Source organism: Xiphophorus couchianus, chromosome 2 (assembly GCF_001444195.1).
Source record: "Xiphophorus couchianus chromosome 2, X_couchianus-1.0, whole genome shotgun sequence".
In the NCBI taxonomy this organism is placed as follows: Eukaryota; Metazoa; Chordata; class Actinopteri; order Cyprinodontiformes; family Poeciliidae; genus Xiphophorus; species Xiphophorus couchianus.
This window is the reverse complement of record NC_040229.1, coordinates 3637888-3660006: the sequence shown is the minus strand read 5'-3', so window position 1 is coordinate 3660006 and position 22119 is coordinate 3637888. Positions and strand designations below refer to the sequence as shown.

Below are 22119 nucleotides of genomic sequence, written 5' to 3'. Positions count from 1 at the left end.
CAGTTGGATTCAGGTATGGACTTTGACTAGGCCACGAACTAGCTCTGATCTAAACCATCGTCCTGCTGGAAGCCGAACCTCCAGTCTCAAGTTTTCTTGATTCAGCTCCAGCCATCTTCCCACAGCATGATGCTGCCACCACCACAGCCTCAGTTCCATTTTGGCCTCTTCTCTGCCTCTAGTGGCAGAAGGCGGGACAGCCGGCTTTATTCTTACAGCTCTTCCTGTTGACACTCAGACCTGAGCTGTGGATCTCTGCAGCTCCTCCAGAGCTTCTCTGGTTAGAGCCGTCCTGGTAGCTCTCCACACTTTTCAGATTGGTGTGAATACTTTTCACTGCTGATGTCTTTAAACGCTGCAGACCTACTGATGTTCATGCCGTGTTCTCAGGGTGAAGGTTCTGACTCGGCCCACTTCCCAGCCAAGGGGTTCTGGATCTGCCTGTCGGCGCTGCTGCTCCTGGTCGCCATGGCGATGGGACTGACCGGCTATCTTGCGCTGACCGGGCCGGGCTCTACGGTACCACGTTCACGTCCGGATCGCGCTGCGTTTTTCCTTTGAGCCGCCGTCTAAACGGATCTGTTTCCGTCACTTCAGTCCCTGCAGACCGTGCGGCTGACGGCGCCGGACCAGACGGGGGTTCTGCTCAACCAGACGGCCGTTTTGGACCCGCAGAACCACCTGGTGACACTTTCCGTCACCGCGGCAGGAAACCAGACGTCCACGGTTCTGTTCGACGTCAAACATGTACGTGATTTACACCGTTTACCCTGCAAACCAGGACGGCAACTAACAGCTGGAACCGTAATGCTAGTTATTCTGATGATTAATTGATGTTTCTGACGATTAATCGATTATCTTAATGATTAATCAGGTAACAAAATTGGCAGATTTGTCCCTTTAACCTTTCATTCTGTAATAGAAACAAAGAAACATTTTAACGTCTTACTGCCTAAAGGTCAACAGCAGCATTCCTTTATAAACTCTTGATCATTTGCAGCAAACGATGAATCTGCAGACAGAAATCCTTCAAACATCAACATGAGAAAAGCTGAACATCAATACAGTGAAGGACTGATCTGGAGATTATCCATTAATAATTGGATGTAAAAGGTGTTTAATAGATTTATTTCCAGAATGTGAAGCTGAAACTGAACTATAAAAGTTCTGGTAGAACAGATTTACAGACTGAAAAGGTTTTTATTTGAGAATTTTTATACTCCAGTTAATGATCAATCAATTACTGAATTAGTTGAACCATTTTTTAGTTTATTTCCTTTTCTTAACGGGTAAAACCGCAAAGAGATCCAGAAGACGGACCTGAGCAGAAATCAGTCTATTGTTTCAATAACTGATTAATCAGGATTAATCAGGAATATTCAGTCATTTGGAGATGAAGATGATGATGAAGAAGATGATGATGAGTCTGTTGCTGCAGGGCCTGATCTGCTACCGACCTGCAGACCAGCAGCGCTGCTTCCTGCAGACCATGGAGCGCTCCGACTACGACCACGTGGGCTCCCTGCTCAGCGGACCGCAGAACCAGGTGAACGGGCTCAGCAGCGGTTCGGTTCTGTCAGGCTCAGCAGTGGTTCGATTCAGTTTGGTTCTGTTGGGCTCAGCAGCAGTTCGCTTTGGTTCGGTTCTGTCGGCCTCAGCAGTAGTTCGGTTCGGTTCTGTCGGGCTCAGGCAGCTGCAGCTCTCCCTCCGTGGCCTCCAGGCTGAATCGGCGATCCGATCCGGGCGGATCCGCTTTCAGCAGCGACCCGACCGGGGCACAATGGTCGCTCTGTGCGAAGCCTCTCAAAGGGCCGACTGTTCCTGCTGGTCAGATTAGAGGCGGAGTCCAGTTCCACGCCAGGTATGATTTCTGCTGGATTATCTGATTTCTAACAATAATCTGAGGCTGAACGGAGCCGGGTTTGTTCCTGCATGGACAGCAGCAGAGAGTAATTTAATCTGTCATGGAGGATTGCAGGCCAATGAGTTTACTATCGGAAGACCGCTGCGTCCATCTGGTTTGTCGTCAGTCATCAGCAGTTCTTTAAGCTCAACATGATTCCTGCTGGTTCTGGTTCCGGTTCTGTAAGCCTTTGTTGGTGTGGACGTCTGAACGGCGACCCTGTCCTTGCAGGGAGACGTCCAGCTGTCTGGGAACGAGACGCAGAGGCGGACGCAGTTCCTGGGCGTGATGGCGGGCGGTCAGGTGGGCGTGGCCTCGCTGGACGAGCCGCTCCGGACGCTGTGTCGGGACAGAACCGTCCACCGGACCCGCAGGACCGACGGTGAGAGCAGAAACATGCCACTGATGAGACAAAGGTTTTCCTTCCACTCAACTCTCCACTCATACACACAGCAATGACTCTCAGGCTGCTAACTGGTGCTAATACATGAAAATAAAACGGAATCAGTTTTAATCCCAATCAATAACCGATCAAACTGCATCTGTCTGCGTCATGCAGCCTGGGAGAAGGAAGGACTCAAACCAGCAGAAACATGTGACGAACTCTGACCTTTCAACTGACTGAAAGGTCGTTGTGTCCCTGAACGCTCAGTCAGCAGAGACCAACATGCTGCTGCCGTTTCTGAACTTACTGCCAAAAACTAACATTTAGCCTGAAGGAATAGAAATGTTTTGTTATTCAGAGTCATATTTTCACCATTTTATTTATTTATAAATGTCCGTTTCTGATAGGTATTTTCCTTTCGAACCTAAATAAAAGAAAGAACCACAGACAACGTATATGAATTTTATGTAGAGCTTTTGCAAAAGGAGAAGGCTCTATCAAACTTCTCCTCCGAGCCGTTCTACAGAGCGTTCTGACCTGCCCTCACAAAAACTCCTGTTTTTATTGTCAAAGAAGGACAGGCAAGGGGGCAGTCAGGAAAACAACAGAGGTCGTAAAGCTTCTAACCCAAACATCTAACAACCCAGGTCCAGATGTGATATCTGATCAAAAGTCTGAGCCCGGTTCAAATCTCGGTCAATACTGTCAAGAAAACAAAATACGACTGTTCACAGGTGGTTACTAAATTAGGAGGTGTTCTTGTAAAAGGATTTAAGGTCTGAGAAACTTAGTGTTATCTATTTCTCATAAAGTTGAACAGACAGTAGTGACCTCCAGGTCAATTAAAGAAGAGAACACTTTAAACAGAAAATCACAAAGATCTATAGACTTAATGTGAACTAGAGTAAGAAAATAAAATGATAATACCAAAAAATCTCTAACAGTTTCAATATTTAGTTCAGAGATAAGATCAGCCTCGCTCCAGACGAGTTTAACAGGGCGGGCATTGGCTTGTTTTGGGGGGCAACATGAATCTACGTAGCAATAATAATATTACTCAAGTAAAAGATAGAGGCACAGTATAGTAAAACTACTCTTATAAATACATTTTTTACAAAAAAGTTACTCGAGTGAATGTAAGACGTCCTGCCCACTTCTGAACATAGACAACACCAGTAGTCTATGTTTGTTAACAGGCTTAAGGTGCTGTATTGGTGTTAGCTAGTCATCTTTTAGCTAACATTAGCTAGTCATCTTTATTTAATATTTAGCTTATGGCTATCTAAATAGTTACATAGCAAGGTAACTTGCGAAATATCTAGTTAGCCTGAAGCTAAGTATTTAGTTAGAAAGCCAGTTTGCCCGGTAAATATTTAGCTTACAAACTAAATAGAAATCTGACCCATCTCCCGGTAACCAAATCCACCTAATGCTACAAATAAAGTTGACTGACTATTTATTAGCTAACAATCTAGTTTGTATCTAAATTTTTAGTTTGAATCTGTGGTATTTATAAATGAAAATAAAACGTGACAAACTGTTTTCTCTTCTTTCAGGCTAATTCACCCAAATTATTTCTGTTAATCTACTGTAACTTTTCAAACGGTGCCCTATAAAAACCAAACAAGTTTTAATCTGATTGTCAGCTGAGTGTGGAAAACGTTGGTCCATGTAAGCGTTTATCAGCAGCCTGCTCTGTTTCTAACCCCCATGGTGTCTCTAATTGCCCCAGGCCCAGGCAAACAGCGGCTGGTCTACTTCTGCATCGACATCTGCTTCCCCAGCAACATCTGTGTGTCGGTGTGTTTCTACTACCTGCCTGAGTGACGGAGGTCAGCCTGTAAGCAGAGCATCGGCATGGTGGTGGAGCAATGCGCCCCCTGGTGGCATCATCTGGAGGTTCCAGACAGAATCTGTTTTTGTTTAGACTGGGGTGTAATTATGTGCAACCATTGTAGAAATGGTTTTAACTGCCTTATAAAACACATACAGTTGGTATTTATGTTGATGTTGTTTTCATTTCATCTCACAGAAAAGAGACTAAAACTGATTTTAAATCATTTGTAATGGTTTATTCACAGAGAAACAGATCTGAACAGAGAGCATCACAGACGCGTCACAACCACAAACTTTTAGAAACTTTACTGGGATTTTATGCAACACATTAACGCACCACTTTGAAGTGAAACAAAAATCTGAAAAGTGTGGTGTGCATTTGTGTTCAGCCTCTTAATACTGACACTCCTGGTATCAGATTATAGCAGATGTAAAACTTTAATTCTTTAAATGAGACATACAGAAAAAACCTGGGTAATTCTACAAACCTTTGTTTATTTTGGGCTGAATATGAAAGCGATTTATTTTGTATTTTTCTCTGTCCTCTTCACAATAATTCTGCGTTTTTTCATCTAAAGTCCCAATAAGGAGCTCTGAGGTTTGCTGCAACGTGACACAATGTGAGCCCTTCTGGAGCTCAGCTGAATGTCCAGTTGTGGTGAATAAATACAGGAACGTGTTGAAATGTGAGGTTTACCTTCTGCTTCTCCGCCTCCTGCCTGATAAAGTCTGTCCTGTAAAGCCTGAGGCGGCCATGATGCTGCAGGGAAACCTTTAACTCTCCTCCACTGTGAGGAACCAGCTTGCTGGTGTGTTCGTCGTCCTCCTCGTCTTCCTCAGCCGAGCACGCTGTCGTTGAAGGCCAGGCAGACGACGGCCTTCTGGTGGCCGCTGTATTCCCGCTTGATCTCCCCCGTCTCCACGCACCACAGCCGGGCCAGGTTGTCTGAAGACGCTGTGGGGGGAAAAACTGTCATCAAGGACTAAAGAAATCTATTTAAAGTGGAGGCCAGAAGTTTACATACACAAACCAACATCATTTTGAGCCTTTAAAGCCAGAACACTGCCCAGGGTTAGAATAGTTCAGTTCAGTTTAGTTGTGACTTTTTGTCTGATTGTGATTATGTTTACATGGATTAATTAATAAATATTCAACAGAAAATACTATTTTCAAAAAATGTATTTAATAATTACTGAACAACCAAATGACTGGAGTTTCCTGTTCACTGGCAGATTATTTAACTTCTAATGTTTTCATCACTTTTTCACCTACTACCATGTGCTGCAGTGGCAGCATTATGCTGCGGGTTTGTCGAGCTGCCAGAGGTTAAAGAGGATGAAATAATAAACAAACCTGAGTCTAAAACAACCCAGAGATGATTTAAACTCAGACTCTGGACAAACACACATATTGCTGGTATATGTAAAGATCTGAGCCTGGAAGTTCCACTCTGATAAAAAGAACTGTTCAAATGAATCATGAACAGGTCAGAGACTTCCTGTTCTCCAGGGCTCGTATACAGACCAGTTACGATGTACTGGGAGTCCCCAGAGAAAGCGCAGTCCCACATCCAGCCTCTAGAGGTCTCTCCAGGGTTGTTGCTCTTGATACTCAGCTCCGTCATGAGGGAGAAATTCGACGTCCTCCAGATTTTACAGGTCTGGTCTGCTGAGCTTGTGGCCAGCAGTCTGGAGGGAACAAACACAAACACAACTTATCTACAGAGAAAAACAGACAAACTGCATCTGGAGGAGAGCATGCAGGTCAAAGGTCGCTCACGTGGAGTCTGGGCTGAACTTGCAGCGCAGGGAGTAGCGTTTGTGTGCCGGGATCTTGGTCTTGGGAATCAGCTGGGTGACTTCGTCTCCCATTCCTCCAGCCAGGTTCCACACATAGCAGTTTCCCTGCAGAGGAACCAGCGTGGGTTAACGCCCCACAGGGGCGTCTCCAGGGCCGCCTCAGGGGGCCCGCAGCCCCACAGGGGTGTCTCCATGGCCGCCTCAGGGGGCCCGCAGCCCCCGGAAATATTCTCAACCCTCACTGAAATAAGTCTTTCAAGTTTTTTGTTTGTTTCTTTTTACAAAAAACTGCCAACAAATTCAATATATTGTGGCCATAATATGAGTTTAAATAAATAATCACATAAAGTATCATTTTTAAAGGGGCAGTCTCACCTAAAATCAACTTTTTTTGATCTTTCATCATGTTGTCATGTTTTCCCTGCAGTGTTGCTTTGATACTTTAATGTTTGAGAAATCCTTTAATCTCCATGGCAACCATTCAGCTGTTAAATGCCTGGGAAGACCTAGCCCCGCCTCCGAGGCACAGCTCCTCCCCCACTCAGCTCCTTCAGACTAGCCAGCGGCAATTAGCAACCAGCTGAGCTCATTACAGGAGCTGCTGCTCAGAGCAGCACTGGTAAAAACATTAAAGGGTTAATAGAGGAGCCATGTTGGATGACTTCCTGGAGGCGGAGCTTCAGGAAGAGCAGGAGTTCTTAAAGAGACAGAGGCATATAAGCATTATGATGTGAACATGGGACTGCTGTTCTGTCTGTCAATGTGTGTCTGTCCCTATCAAATAAGCTGAAATTAAATTAAATTTGTCAGCTCCCCTTTAATTATTAGTACAATAGTCTGACTCTAACTGCTCAGAAGATGACACAGGCATGACAGTTTGCACTGAAGTTTTTCTAAAGGAACCTAATAATTTTAGCTGCAGAGAATTATTATTATTATCTGAGCAATGTTTGCTAGGAAATCATTTTATATTATATTTATTACCTGTTTACAGTCATATTTGTAGTAGAAGAGTTTTCTATTTTAAAAATGGAACGCATCTTTCTGTTTTGTTGCAGTTTGAGCCATTTTGTCCTCGCCCGCTACGCTTGCTGCTGGGGCCTAAGCCCCCCTAGTCCTTAAAACCCAGTGACGGCCCTGCCGGCTCGCGCTCTGTGCAGCCTGACTGACCGAGCTGTTGACTGCAGCCATGTAGCTGGCGTCTGGGTCGATGTGGACCGAGTTGACGGAAACCTCGGGTTCTGGAATCAGCTGCTCATTGTGATCCGTTTTCAGGTCCCAGACGTGAATGACGCCGCTCTGGTCTCCCACTATCAGCTCAGCCTGGAAAACAGACCATGAAGCAAACGCTGCGTGACTCCAACACAAACCGCAGCGTCGGCTTATCTGGAGGCAAACCGTTTCCCAACCTGGGGTGTGCAGAGGAGGGCAGGGGCCACAAACTGTACTCAAGCAAGAGCAGAACCACTTCAACATGTTTTTACTCAAGTAAAAGTAAAAAGTACCCGTCCAAAAAATTACTCAAGTAAGAGTAAACAAGTATTTGGCAAAACGTCCACTCGGGTACTGAGTAACTCATAAAATGATCAATCATTTAATATTTAAAAATTACATCATCAGATGGACCAAAGTATAAAGTTATGTGGAAACTAAAATATTTCCAAATGAAAATAATTTATATAAATACTACAACTGCAAAATAAAATCAGGCAAAAAAAACATTTTTCCAAATGACAAAAACTGCAGGTCTGGTGACATTTAAAATAAGTTCATAAATTTTACTCAAGTAAGAGTAGCAATACTTCATAATAAAATGAGTAAATGTAACTAGTTACTCTGGAGCCAGCAGACTCACCTGGTTGGGATGTAGACACACGCAGTTAATGGGAGCGTTGACCTGGAAGATCCTCTGGCACTGCAGGTTCCTGGACCTGAACAAGGACAGCGGCTCAGCCTGCTGCACGGCGAGCTAACGGCGAGCTAACGGCGGCGGTACCTGAGGTCCCAGATGCGAGCCATGCAGTCCTCTCCTCCCGTGTACATCCAGCGCCCGTCCTCATGGAAACCCACAGATGTGATGTTCTTGCTGACACCGTCGTAGTTGATGACAGGGTTCGGATTGTTGGAGTTCAGGTCATACATGCGGATGTGCTGATAGCCTGGAAATCACAGATTCAGAAGATTCAGACATAACAGCAGAAGCCGTAATAAAAAGCTTCCTTATGCAGCCGAAGCAAACAAGAATGAGAAACAGTTCCAGCCTGCAGATGCTCAAAGCTGGAAGAACCGTAAAGACTGCAGCGAAGTGTGGTTCAAATGAACACATAAAAACACCCACCACACTTTTCAGATTTTTAGTCGTAAAGATTTTGACGAATCGTTATCCTTCCACACATAAACCTGCTTTATTGAAACAGATAACATAGAACATGTAAAACAGTTGATGAAGGGTTGAACGGACCTGCAGCAGCTATCATGCTGCGGTCAGGTGTGACCTCCAGAGAATTCACCTGCTGCAGGGAGGAGTTAAGGAAGTCACCTGTTACCGGGCAGATTATTAAACCACTGAAAATGTTAACATTTCTTAATGCTGTAGCTTACATACAGAATGATTACTGGGGAAAGCCCAGATGATGATGTCATGGACGGGTTCTGGTCCAAAACCCCAGAACAAAAACCAAAGACCTTGTGGAGGTGGCAGCATCATGCTGCGGGACTGTATGAACTGATGAACTTCATAAAAAAGATGCAACATGGATAGACATCAGCCAGGAAGTTAAACTCCAAACGGGTCCAAATGGGCCCAGATGTCCCTCCGCATTCAGTCAGACTACAATCCTGACCCGATTCTGCTGGTTCTGTCTGGAATGGACCAGAACTACAGAAAACTATGGAGAGAAGCTTCTGGAAGGAAACCCAGAACCTTAAGTCATTCAGCTCAAAGGCAACGAAAATAAATCATAAGTAATAAGCGTTATTTATAAGTAAACGTTATTTATAAGTAAACGTTATTTATAAGTAAACGTTATTTATAAGTAAACTTTATTTATAAGTAAACTTTATTTATAAGTAAACGTTATTTACATCGCACCTTTGCAGGCCAGGAACCACGCAGTGCTTTACATAATATAAAACATAAAACCACAGAAGACATAGTTCCTTCTGTTTTTACAGTAACTTTTACAATAAAGTTACAACTTTATTCTTGTTACTTGAAAACTTTATTCTTGTGAAGTTAATACTATTCTCGTAAAATTATGACTTTAAGCCCCTAATATTACCACTTAATTCCCCTGATATTATAAGTTTATTCTCCTAACATTTCTAATATTAAAATCCCTCGGCTCTTCGCGGTTCAACATCCAAAACATTTGAGAGAAAATGAATCTTTGTGGGCGCAATGCTACGTGACGCGCTACTGTAAGTAAACTGTAATAAAATAAAGTAAGTACAATATAAGACATAATATTGTTTTATAAAGTTGCTCTGATTTAACCTCAGACAGGGCGGTAAAGGCTGTAAACTCGTGGTTTCGGCTGATTGTGGGTCAGGATACGGAGTCCTGGTGCTGGACCGTCCGGGTGCAGATCCCGCTGTGGGCCTGCCAGAACCGGACCGTGTGGTCGTATCCGGCCGTAGCCAGGATGACCGGGTCGCTGCCCACCGTCCCTTGGTTCACATTCATGGTTCTGCAGCTGGAAGGTGAACTCTGCAAAAGCTTAAAAACAGGAAATATTCCTTTTACCAGCGTCAGAAAAACATATTCTGACGTCACCACGTCTGATCCTAGGGTAGGGTTAGCTTCTAGAAAATAAATAAATCTAGCTCTGCTAGAACTAAAACACCGTTTCTGAACAATAAACAGGTTATTTTGTTTACATTACCTTCTGTTTTCGCTCCTCGCTTGGCACGGCTCCGTAAAATGTCCGTCAGAAACCTGAAACTGGACCTAAAGAGTTCCGCCTGGATAAAATGATGGGACACTACCGCCACCTGCTGGAGCATTTCATTATACCTGAACAGACTTAAAACAGCTTTAAACATCCATTTTCTGATGGATGATACTTTTTTTCTTCGTTTGCAAGACTTACTATGGAGGACGGAAACTGACAAATGTAACATTTTACATTACAATATAGAAATAAATAAATGACCTGTTAAAGTATTGATTGCATCCAAAAACTAAAAAATAAGAACTTTTATTTATTTTATATTATTTAATGTTCCATTTTATTTCCATGCTTATTGCTCAATTAGTTTCCTTTCTTATTTCATTGTTTATTATGTTCTGTATTAATTTAACATTTCATATTTACTGTCACATTTCTATTTAATCATTTTTTCTATATATAATTTCTGTACTTATTATTTTTCAATCTACTCACTTTATTTTACATCAGTTTATTATACTTCCTGAAGAGGAATAAATAGTTATTAAATTGCTGCTGTAGATGATAAAAAATATACATTTATGTCACACTATAATTAAACAAGTAAGCAAAGTTGTCATTTTGTTGATACAATATTTGGCAAATTACTTACTCCATCAAGAAATGTATTAATTTAAGTCAGGGGTCTCAAACTCCAGTCCTGGGGGCCCGCTGCCCTGCAACGTTTAGATGAGCCTCTGCTGCAGCAGCTGAACAGAATAATCAGGTCATTAAGGCTCTGAGACCTGAGCTACACCAGGAGGAGGAAATGAAGCCGTTTCATTCCAGGGTTTTGTACCTGAGGCTCATCTAAAACCTGCAGGACAGCGACTGGAGGACTGGAGTTTGACACCTATGATTTAAGTATTTATTACCAAATTTGGCAGAATTTGACCTCCATATTTTATAAGTAAAATTTTAATTAAATACAGGATGAATGGATGAAATTTTAGAGGGTCTGCAAACATACATATTTTTGCATTTATCTTTATTCTGACATGAAAATACTTTTTCAAACTGCAGACGAATACTGAGTTCAATATTGGCCGCTTAATAAATATAATAAATATTGAAACATTTCACAAAATAGCTATGGATGCTTTTAAATGAATCATTTATTTAACACATATTTAATAATCTAACAAGCTGTCCATGCCAACAGAATAAATAGATGTAGATGAATAAGTTAAATAAATATTATCTGTGAGTTTTGTCATTAGTTGCGGCTGCATCACTGCTCCTGCAGCAGGGCAGACATGCTCTGCTTCACCTCTCCGGGGTCGGCTAGCGAACAGTCCAGGACCGTACCCCTCATCCCGCTCTTCATCCTGGCAGAGGGGAAGATCTGCAACACATCGCCTGGCGTTAAACACCTGGCTGGTCTCCATAGCAACACCAATCCATGCCTGCGGTACCTTCAGGTATATTTTGCACCGTTCCAGCAGAAACCTCCACTTCAGCGCCGTCCGCTGACCGTCGGTCAAACCGACAAACTCTTCCGTCTGCAACACAGGAAGGGATGCTTGGTCTACTGGTGAACTTTGACCTCAGAAGCGTCAGTGAGGAGGAACGGACCGTGCAGCCAAGGGTCTGCTCTGCCACAGGGCCGCGCAAGCTGCAGGCCTGCAGGGTGCCGGTGTGGTCGGTGACGTCCACCAGCAGGTCGAAAGCGGTGCAGGCTGCCAGCGGCCGCTCGCCGTCCGGACACAGTGGGTTGCTGCAGCGCTGCAGCTCCTGCTGCACCAGGAAGCGGCACCTGGCACTAGGAGGCAGAGCGGGTCAGCGCACAGTCGCCGGCACCGTGGTGCATTCAGGGGCCGTCTGGGGCAGCGAGTTGGAGTACCAGCGCGTCCTGACCACTTTGGACACGGATGAGTCCAAGTCCAGCTTGGAGACGAAGCCGTAGGCGAGGCAGAAGAACGGCTCGACGTTTTCTCTGGCCTTCTGTTTCAGCTGCTTCACTGTGAACACGGCCGTGATGGACGACACTGCAACAAGATGCCGCAGTTACTGCAACAAAACACAGCAGGGTGGACCAGGGAAGACTCTTTGTTGTTGCTGCTGTTGGCGGATGTAGCTTGTGTGTCACATTAACAGGTGTACCAGAAACATGGGAAGAGAACGGTTCCAGTTTGGGACTTTTATATGTAAAATAAATATGATAAAGTGTGTTAAAGAGCAGTGTCAGACTGTTACCCCCTCCACCTGTACGATCCAATTCTAATTAATAAAACAGAGGAAATGATGACTCATCAGGTTCCAGATGATGATAAATTCATCTAAATTAAATAAGGAGTGTAATTGCTCCTGAAACCCACCAGGTGGATCCTCCAGAGCCTCGTCTTGGTCCAGAGCTCCAGACTCTGACAGTTCTTTCACATAGCTGAACAACAGGCTGGCTTCTCTTGTGTCTGAGGACCAATGACCACATTTACACACTTTACAACCTGATATTACTGGGTCTGGTTCTGATCGCTCAGACTGTGTGGCTGTGTTTTCTCACCAGGGTTGACAGTAATGATGGTTTTGGAGGTCACCGTCGCCACCATGCTGCCGCGGAAGCTGTCAAAGCTCATCTTTGCATCGGCAACAAAGAGAACTGGAAAATAAAACCAATTCAGCAAATGGAGAGGCAGAGAACCCAGCAGCTGGGCCAAGAAGCAGCTGTTACCGGTTTCTCTGGGTACCAGGTTCTGCAGGAGCTGAATGGCCTCCCGGTCCCAGCTGGGGACAAACAGAGATAAATGATCATAAATCCCTGATCAGGAGGCATCATGAGGAAACGTGGCGCTCCCAAACAAACCTGATGAGAGGAAACGATGAGACGGAGTCATCAAACAGCTTCAGCTCCAGCCTCTGGCCTCTGCGTCCATCTGAGGTGACAAACTGCTTCGTTTCTCCGATCTGACCAGAGGAAACGGAACGCTTCAGATCACAGCCGCTTCAACCCTTACAGGCTTCACTGTCAGCTTTATTAACCAAAAACACACTGCAACCCGTCTGAGTGCGTTTTTATGTTTAACCAGAACATGAACTTTATTGCATCTTTGTACACATTAAAAGACAAAAAAAAAAACAACAACAAAAAACAATTTGATCATCTGCAGCTAAAAATCAACATAAGAAAATCTGAACATCAATACTGTGCATGGATGATCAGGGGATTATTATTGATAAACTGATTAATGGCTGGGTAGGAAACGTCTTTAGTAGATTTTTTACTGGGTGTGAATCAGGTGAAGTAGAGTTCTGGTAGAACAGATTTACAGACAAATAAGTTGTTTTTTTTATCTTAAACACAAAATGTATAGATTTATTGTCCAGTTTTGGTTAAATTACAGTTCTGAGGTTATTCTTTTTTAGAGTGTCTATACTCCAGTTAATGATGAATCGATTACTAAATTAGTTGGGGATTATTTCGATATGCGCTGTGATGGATGGGCGACCTGTCCAGGTGACCCCGCCTCTCGGCGGTTGACCTCTGGAGAGCAGCACCAGCACCCCTCCTGACCCACCAGGGAAAAGCGTGGAAGACAATGGATGGATTATTTCAATAATTCATTTATCTGATTGTTTCAGCTCATAAAAAGATTCATACTTTGTGTTGTATTTAACATTTACCGTTGTAAGTTGTCAGTGATGATTTTACCCTGATTACAGAGAAAAAGTTTCCCTCTGCATCCATCACCTGTCCTCAGATTTGTATCACTCCTAAAATGCAGCTGAGGGCCACAGACGGCCCCTGAGCCACAGCTTGGACACCCTGGTTTGGCGTACAGCAGCGGAGCTGAATCGGGAAGCCGGAGCCCCGTACCAGTTTGACGGCTGCCAGGACATTGATGACGGCGCTGTCCAGCTGCTGGCCGTTGGCCACGATGTCGGCCAGAGAGTAGAAGTCTCTGTTGTCCTTCACTGGCAGGTGGAGCAGCGGCAGCAGCCGCTCCACGCTGGCGCCGTCGCCACACACACTCACCTGGGAGTGGGTCTCCGTCAGCAGCAACCTGTAGTGGCTGCAGCAGCACAAACACTGCTTACATCACGCTTTATGACATATCACAGGAGTTTAATAAAAGTCATATTTACCATAACCTAACCCACTTACCTGGGTGTTGCCGGGCAGAACTTGTCTCCTTTCTCAGGGTCTTTGGTGGAAACTAAAGGATTTTCAATGATCACTAAGAAAAAAGCAAATAACAAAACTGTTAGAAAAGATTTTCAAATAATTTACTATTGTATTAATATTTATTTTTAGGCGTTGGTTTAAATCAGTTTCTACAGATTTTAAGTTCAAATTTCACACTTTTCCAGACATAAATCTTTGTAAAGTTCTTAATTTATTGCTTAATTCAACATATAAACGGTTACCAAGAATTCACCAAAGACAGTCATCAGTTCAAAGTTTAAATGTTTACAAACAACCAAAATTGCAGGAAGGAAGGAAACAAGGAAGAAAGTATAAAAATAGAAGAAAGGAAGAACAAACAGAAAGATGGAATGTAAAAAAGAAATAAAAACATTATATACACACATTTTTCTTTCACCATAATAATTTTAGACATAAAAAATAAAATTGAATAGGTTTTCCATATTTTGCAAAAATAATATAACAAAATCTTGTTTATAAAAACAGTCCATCATTAAACTTTCAACAGGAAATATTTGGAGCCATTCTTTCTTGTTTCTAATGTTTCTATGTTACATATATGTAAGTGAGGATCCTGGCAGAGCAGCCAGCCGGTCCTCCTCACCGCAGTCTCCCATGCTGAAGCTGTCGGCCAGCCCGCTGATGAACGCCTCGCCGCCCCAGGCCGACACATTGATGAAGAACTCTGCAGAGTCTCTTATGGTGAAGCCAAAGGTGAATCGTTCAATCTCAATATCTGTAATCAGAGGAGAAACAGATTTGATTGGTGCATTAGGTTTGTAAATAATACAGGGGTGACCAGCAGAGGGCGCTGGTGTTCAACACAGCCAGGTTAAAAGCAGGTTAGTCTTAGGAGGTGAAAAAAAGAGACTTGTACTGACTTTTTCTGTCGGGGAAACTTCTCACATCCGTTTTTCCAATGATGACCCCAAAGACTTTCTGGAAAACATTAGCATAAAGAAACAGAAAGCGACTAAATCTGTGGGAATTTAAATAATTCAGCCCAAATTACTCAATAAGTACATGTCTGAAAGTACACAGCGTTCAAAAACATAAGGTAACGTCCCAGCCAAATAACCACGGAAGTTTATTCTGGGAAATCCGCAGTAATAATATAAGCTGTGAACTCACAGGATGGGAGAGGTTGGGGTGAAGCTCGGAGATGGAAATGTAGCTCTGGGAAGCCATTTGATGCGCACTTTATGGAAAAACACGATAATACAGTCACGAATAGGATAAAGAACACAAAATAAAAATAAGTATTTTACGCATTTATTTTTGTAAAAGATTTGAAAATAAAACTGACTCTAACGCGTTAGCTTTAGCTAAAAGAAACGTTTACCATAGCTAAAGCTAGTCTAACACTGCCTAAACAAAAACATTCATAAATTATTTTCAGCTAACTTTAATCAAAGACTCCTATTAATATTAAACAATGTTGTTTAACATTCATCTGTGTATTATAAATCGCTGTCTTTCACCTGCCAACGTCGTTTTTATCAGGAAACCGCCGCTGGCTTGTTTTACTTTTCGCGCCGCTGCAACATTGGCGCACGCGACTGAACACAGATGCTGCCTTCAATGTTGTCGGAAACAAGAGTATCATTGTTGTTTGTTCTAAATGGGGCGTTTAATTAATCTGCTGATATTATTATGAATGTAAAAACTGATTAATTTTCTTGTAATACAAGAATTTCACACACTGTGACTAACAGAGGTGTGAGGATTTGGTTTTTCTATGTGTCAATTTAGTTCCTGTGCTGTCTGGTCTGCTCCCAGCTGTGTCTCGGCTTCCCTGATTACCTCTTGTGTATTTAATCCCACCTGTGTCTGTGTTTCCCCGTCTGATCCTTGTCTTTGCTCTCTTACCTTGAGTCCATCCGCCGGTCCATTTTCTGTACGTCCTTGTCCCTAGTGGGGTCGGGAGGTGCTGGTGCCTATCTCGGCCTATTCGGGCGAGAGACGGGGTCACCTGGCCAGGTCGCCAGTCTGCCACAGCTTACGTTGAGTCGTTGTCTACCAGTGCTACCAGTGTTTGAGTTTTAGTTTCATTACTCACCTGTGCTGCCTGGACTTTTGTACTCTCTGAAGATCCTCATTAAATCCTCAAAACTCATTTGCTGCCTCTGGTCAGAACCTCAACAACCACAAATCATGACAAGAGGTGACATCTGTTCTGCTAAAGACTGGAGAAGGGTTTATGCTTTAAGCATGAAAGTCTTTGACATGTCAAAGAGGTTTTTGGTCAGAAAAAAATCAGATTATCTCATTTTTAAGCCAGACGTTCCAAAAGGTGGGATCAGGGCCTCAGTGGGGCGTGAGACACCGAGAGCGAGGTCTTAAAATAGTTCCTTAAACTGTGTAAATAAAGATGTTTAATAAAAGCATTTTTGATGATATCCTTTTAAAGGCAGTGAGGGCTGCTTGGTGGAACAGTCAGTTGTTCTGCTGCCTTGCAGACAGAAGGTTCTCGGTTTGAATCCCAGCCTGCGGACTCTGTAAGGAGTTTCTCTGGTTTTTACTTCCACACTCCAAAAACTATTATGCGATGGATGAATAGTTAAATAGTGAAACAGTTGCTGATGTTTGACTTCTTATCACCACTAATCACTGATGTGTGTGTTCTTCAGTTTGCTAAAGGGTCACACCTCTGGTATTTCATGGGTCAAAACCTAAACTTGTGTAAATACAGCTGGATACAAAAAAGATTTTAAAGTTATTATGCAGCTGTTTTTCTGTCATAAATCTTAAAATAAAAACATAAAACTAGTTTATTTCAGTGTTAATAAATTAGAGAAGCAGAAGAAAGTGTCCACCAGCAATGATCACTGCCACAAACATTGATCAATAGCTCAATTTACAATTAATTCCTGATCAGTTTGACTTCTGATTGCAGAGATGCTGGTGCCCAGATTCAACCAAAGAAACTTTATTCATGTGATTAATAATAAATGATCATAAACGGTGATGCAGATTTTCATTCCCAGACTTTTCTTGGTTAACAGAACATCCTGTGTGAAATCTGGGAGCAGATGTGAACTCATAGAAACATTAAAAACATAAAAAGTCAAACCAGCTTTGAGCTCAGGTCGTATGAAAGGTGAACTGGGACGTTTGGGTCTGGATCTGCCGGTAAATCTCATGTGATGAGGGAGCAGAGCTGATGAAGGATGTTCCCTCTGTTCTGTTTCACTTTCTGTTCTCACGCATTAAAAACAACGGAGCTTTTGTTCAAAACCCGACAGGTTTCAGTTCTTTAATGGCCTAATGAATCCAATCTGCATTATTTTATATAATCCCACTAATAAAACGTACTGTCCCGTGCACAGTGAGCAATATCCTGGCATGGCGTGCCTCCACAGCCATATAGCTTTAGCAGTCGCTGGCAGGAGAGCCTGCCGCTTTATTGGCTTCTCTGACCTGGAAGAAGTCCAACCTGGAGTCTGCTGTAATTTCCCTGCCACCTGTGTGCCTGCCTGCCTGCCTGCCTGCAGCTGCAGCCTGCGTCCAGCATGGAGGCCTTGTCCCAGGGAGGCAGAGCAAACGATGAATGCATTTAATGACATGCCGCTGAAGTCAGGCAGCGGCATGACGTCAGTTCCCGTCCTGGAAGACGGCCGTCCTGTTCTCGCTGTGGCCCGGTTTCTGATCTGCTGTTGGATGATTTAACCGCCTTGTTTGGTGACTTCAGCTCTGTGGCATCTTGGCAGGCAAGAAACATGACATTTTAGGACATAAAGAGGAAATATTCAGACATTTTCCAGTGTTTATGCCGACATTTACTCTTTATTATTCAATGCAAAACAGAGACTGCCTCCTAATCCTAATCAGGACAGTTACAGGATGATGGTGAACAGAGAGACAGGCTTCAACAAGGTCTTCAGTTCCAGTGCCAACATTGGTGTCATCAGTCTTCTTATCAAGGTGAGCGCTCTCTTCACGTTCCCCTCGTGATCTCTAGATTCCAGATTAGAGATATTTGAACATTTTAATCCAGACAACTTTTCTATTTCGGATATATTGAGTTAATAATAGTTAGATTGACATCACTAATATGTGGAGTAATTATTCTATCTAGCCAAAATGTCCCAGATTTAATTAGCATTTAGAAATTTCAATGAAAAAATGAAACATGTTCCATTTTCATTTTGCTACTGGGTCGACGGCAGCAAGTTCTGCTCTTCAGCACCAAACAAACAAACTGCAGAAATTTAATATCCACGAAAATCAAAATGTATCTGTGTCTAGTCAAAGTCCTGAAATGTAAACAGATAGTCAGACAAAACCGATTTTATGTTAAACGACTTGCCGTAGCTGTGGGCAGAAAGTAGCAGTCAGTGTTCCAACTAATCTGAAGAAGCCTCTGACTGAAGACACTTTGCTGTGTAAACACCTGGTGTAGAAAATGACAACTTTTATCAGGAACCAGAACCAGAACCAGAACCAGAACCAGCCTTCTTTCTCAGTTTGTTTTGCTCTTCCTGTCATTTCCTGGCTCTTTATTCTGTTTCTATAAACAGTTTTAATAATGAATCTGTGACCAGTGAAGTTTTCATGTTTTCTAATCTGATTATTATTGGACGGCTAACGCTGCGTTTCGCTAACCGTTCGTAAATGGGTTGGCAGGCCAGAACCAGAGCCTGCCTTTAGCTGGAAACTTCTTCCACATGTGAAACGTGCTCTGTAAATCTTTAAATCTTGTAAATCTTTACTTGCTGATCTCAAATGTAAAAATGAAAGCGCGGCTCAGGTCGTGTCTGTTCCTCTGCGTTTTGCTGCGTGTGTGTCTGATTTGTGCTGCTGTCGGCTTCATGCTGTTCACACACACTTTCTGGCCATTCGTCATTTTTACTGGGAAAGAGCCGCAGATGAATAGTTTTATATTTTTAGCTGAGCAGGATCCAGAGTTGAATCAGTTCAGATTTTCAGATTAACTTGATTTTAGTAAAAGTTACAAAAAAAGAAGTCAAATTAAATACTATTTAACAAACCAATAACTTACCAAAAAATAAACATGTTGAAGCCAATTAGACATCTACTGACCATACAGACATAAGTACACATACATTTACATTTGCATATGCATATGTAAACTCACATACTGTATATACATCTACCTTCCAGTATAAGTTTAAATAATTTCTTTCAAAGATCATAATTTGAGATCATTTAATTTTTTCCAGTTTCACACTGATAACTGAAACACAGCTGGATTTTACTTTACTTTCCTCTTTAAATGTTCAGATATTAACAAACTTTGTGAATTATATTTACTCTTTTTTAACTGTAATAATTTCTGAATTCCAGAAGAAAACCTTTGTTCAGTGTTTTATACATTATTTCTAGTATAACATTAAAGTAATGTTAAAGTATTACTTTAAATTAAAAGTATTATATCAGTTGTTTTATTTGCATTTCTCCAGATTTGTGAGGAATATGACGAATAGTGAAAACCAGAGAGGAGTATATAATATGCAAACCTTCTGCATTTATTAAATCTTTTATTTTAAATATTATTCCAATAGTTTCTGCCATTTTCATTCTAATACATATAATATGAGGCTTGTAACTAAGTTTATACTTAAATATTTTATCTCATAAACTCTGCTGGTTCCTCTGACAGGTTCAGCTCCTTCACCTTTGACCTCAGGAAGCTCTCATCATTTAAAAACAGGCTGTTCAACATTTCAACATCAGATCAGAAACACGTTTCTTCAGTTATTGCTGAATGAAACATAAAACAGGAGCGTTCATATTTTTGTCACACTTGTTCCTCTGAACAATGAAATCGTTCTTTTTCTCTGAGCGTCGCCATAAAGCCATACATATGAAGGAGATTTGTGGGCGGCCATGTGGGGGACAGCAGCGCTGCTGATTTTACAGCATCTGGAACTGATGATCTGCAGAAAACACCGTCAGCAGCGACGCAACAACTGGATGCAGAAAAACTATTTGATAATCCAGAATATCTGAGCTTCACCACACACTTCTAACATCTGTTAAAGTTAAACGCTTTTCTGATCCAAACAAGAAAGACTTTGACACAAAAATGTAAATTATTTCAGTTTATTTTGTTCTTTAATTCAGTGGTTCCAAAAGGTGGGGCGAGGGCCTTTCAGAGGTACGTGAAACACCAATGGAGGGGCGTGAAACTCACCTCCATACACACTGTAATATAAAGAAGATTGGTTGCAGTATTTCTGATAATTTCCATATTGACTTTAAGAGTCCAACCAGCAACACAAGTCTTTCCCCTGTATTGGAACATCATAGAATAGAATAGAATAGAATAGAATTACTTTATTCATCTCAGCAGGGAAATTATTTCGCAGTTACAGCAGCATAGAGACAAGATCATGATAATTTATTGATTTATTTGCTTTGTAAAGGAAAGATCAGCACCATTATTTTATCTTCATGTGTAGAGGCACAATGTCTTGTTTCATCTGCGTTAAACAACTTTACCCAGACTATCAACATTATTTTGGAATAATCCATCCTGGGATGTTTATTACTTCAACAGATTTTGAGCGCTACCTTAGCTAGCTACTAAAAGCAAAACCTGTAACTTTGGCTGATTGGGCGTAATCTTTGTAAAAGTACTTAAATGCATCTATATGGTAGAGCTAAAGCAATTTAATACAAAAGCACTTTCACAGTTCATGTCTTTTGCATCAAATATCCAGATGTTAGCTAGAGTAAATTATGGCTAAGCTAGCTGAGGATGCATCAAACTTCTCTCTTTTTTTTAACACAAATGAAATTAAATAACATATTCCTAAAATTTTTACTCTTTGAAAAATGTATCAGTGTTCTTTTTCTTTTCTTCAAATTTTAAGCAAATATTGATATGATAACTAGGCTCATTTGCTAAACTAGCATACCAGAACCGGTGCTACTGACAGAGGTCACAGGTCAACAGTTAAGCTACTTAGATAATACTAGCCATCAAATCTGATTAATGAATATTCAGCAGCTAAATACCAGACACATTTCAGAGTTATGAAATGTTAGCTAGGTTACCTTAAGCTAGCTAAAGCTAATGGAACCTTTACATCATTCCAACTGGAGCTAATCTGTGTAAAGGTATACACTAGAGAAGAAGTGATTCTGCTTCACCAGGAGCATCTTTTTATGATCATATCTATATAGGACTTACCAAGGTTTAAAAAAGGCTAAACTTTTTATGCTGGGGAAACAGTTTTGAACTAATATTAGTTGTGTTAGCTAGCTTACTAGCCTTGGTTTCATTCACTTCTAGAGAATCCTGCAGTTTTGTAGTTTTTCTCAGATAAACATGATTCGATGTGCAAATTGTTCTTCAGATTGGATGTTTTTCAGAGCGTCACATGGACGGCCGGGCTGCCATGCATTAGACGCATGTGAAGGCAAACCATGCTGCTCTGATCCCAAATCCAGTTGGATGTCATTTAGGTTCTGCTCAAGCCAAACTCTACAATTAGAGGGAAAAGATTTTGCTTCATCTGTCTCTTTTAGCATTGAGATGTAGTGCTGGGCCTTGGGATGGTAGTAACATCACATATGGAAGACATCATGCTGTTACAGAGCAGCTTTTCTCACCAGGCACTAATAACAGTGTGGCTATGAGTTTAATAAAAAGGAATGGAACGAATTATGGCCCCATCCTAGTCAGGGCCATCATGTACTGCAGCGCATTAGCTTGGCCTCAGCCGCCAGCCCAGACCAGCACAGACAGGGAGGGGAACTGGGTTCAGAGCTGCGGTTCTGCAGAGGAACACACAGAGAGATCCAGAGCCTGTGGGAAGCCAGACCCGCCAGACCCGGCTGCGTCTGATGCGTAGTGACGGGACGGTAACAGCAGTCTGGCAGGGGTTAAACTGAGACTGAAAAGTGGTAAAGAGAAATCAACATACTGACGAGTCGAAACGGAGACAGAGATCCTGAACCTGCAGAGACGATTAGAGACCAGATCAGTTCTGGTCCTCAGATCCAACTCTGCATCGTTCTTCAGTTCTGTTCAGTCTGCTTTAACCCGACTCCGGTCCGCTTTAATCCGACTTCAGTCCACTTGTCTATAAAATCCGGTCCGTTGGTGAGGTGTAAATGCTAATCGACCTCTGACCTCTGGTCCTCCAAACCT

The 22119-nt window shown here is 42.2% G+C and overlaps 3 protein-coding genes across 5 annotated transcripts; 1 reads left to right on the top strand and 2 right to left on the bottom strand.

Annotated features, from left to right (window-relative positions):
- Positions 1–375: 375 nt before the first annotated feature.
- Positions 376–2682, top strand: bricd5 (BRICHOS domain containing 5). The gene is made up of 3 exons (XM_028029577.1): positions 376–519; positions 598–747; positions 1439–2682. Exons 1-3 carry the CDS (start codon positions 376–378, stop codon positions 1835–1837), a joined length of 693 nt encoding a protein of 230 aa, XP_027885378.1. The 3' UTR covers positions 1838–2682.
- A 1656-nt stretch (positions 2683–4338) lies between these two features.
- Positions 4339–9933, bottom strand: mlst8 (MTOR associated protein, LST8 homolog (S. cerevisiae)). Of its 2 annotated transcripts, XM_028038283.1 has the most exons (9): positions 9809–9933; positions 9481–9642; positions 8386–8437; positions 7921–8083; positions 7780–7855; positions 7095–7247; positions 5905–6029; positions 5650–5813; positions 4339–5079 (listed from the first exon to the last, which is right to left on the bottom strand). In XM_028038283.1, exons 2-9 carry the CDS (start codon positions 9607–9609, stop codon positions 4961–4963), a joined length of 981 nt encoding a protein of 326 aa, XP_027894084.1. In that variant the 5' UTR covers positions 9610–9642; positions 9809–9933; the 3' UTR covers positions 4339–4960. The 2 variants fall into 2 exon arrangements, with proteins under 2 accessions (XP_027894084.1, XP_027894092.1); XM_028038291.1 differs by lacking the exons at positions 8386–8437; positions 9809–9933 and having other exon boundaries at positions 9421–9549.
- A 1017-nt stretch (positions 9934–10950) lies between these two features.
- On the bottom strand, positions 10951–15613 carry meiob (meiosis specific with OB-fold). 2 transcript variants are annotated; one of them, XM_028031611.1, is made up of 14 exons: positions 15479–15613; positions 15129–15195; positions 14879–14936; positions 14602–14733; positions 13956–14028; positions 13668–13863; positions 12657–12757; positions 12525–12577; positions 12357–12452; positions 12172–12264; positions 11697–11841; positions 11429–11615; positions 11269–11355; positions 10954–11198 (listed from the first exon to the last, which is right to left on the bottom strand). In XM_028031611.1, exons 1-14 carry the CDS (start codon positions 15601–15603, stop codon positions 11085–11087), a joined length of 1527 nt encoding a protein of 508 aa, XP_027887412.1. In that variant the 5' UTR covers positions 15604–15613; the 3' UTR covers positions 10954–11084. The 2 variants fall into 2 exon arrangements, with proteins under 2 accessions (XP_027887404.1, XP_027887412.1); XM_028031603.1 differs by having other exon boundaries at positions 10951–11198; positions 11269–11615.
- Between the last annotated feature and the right edge of the window lie 6506 nt (positions 15614–22119).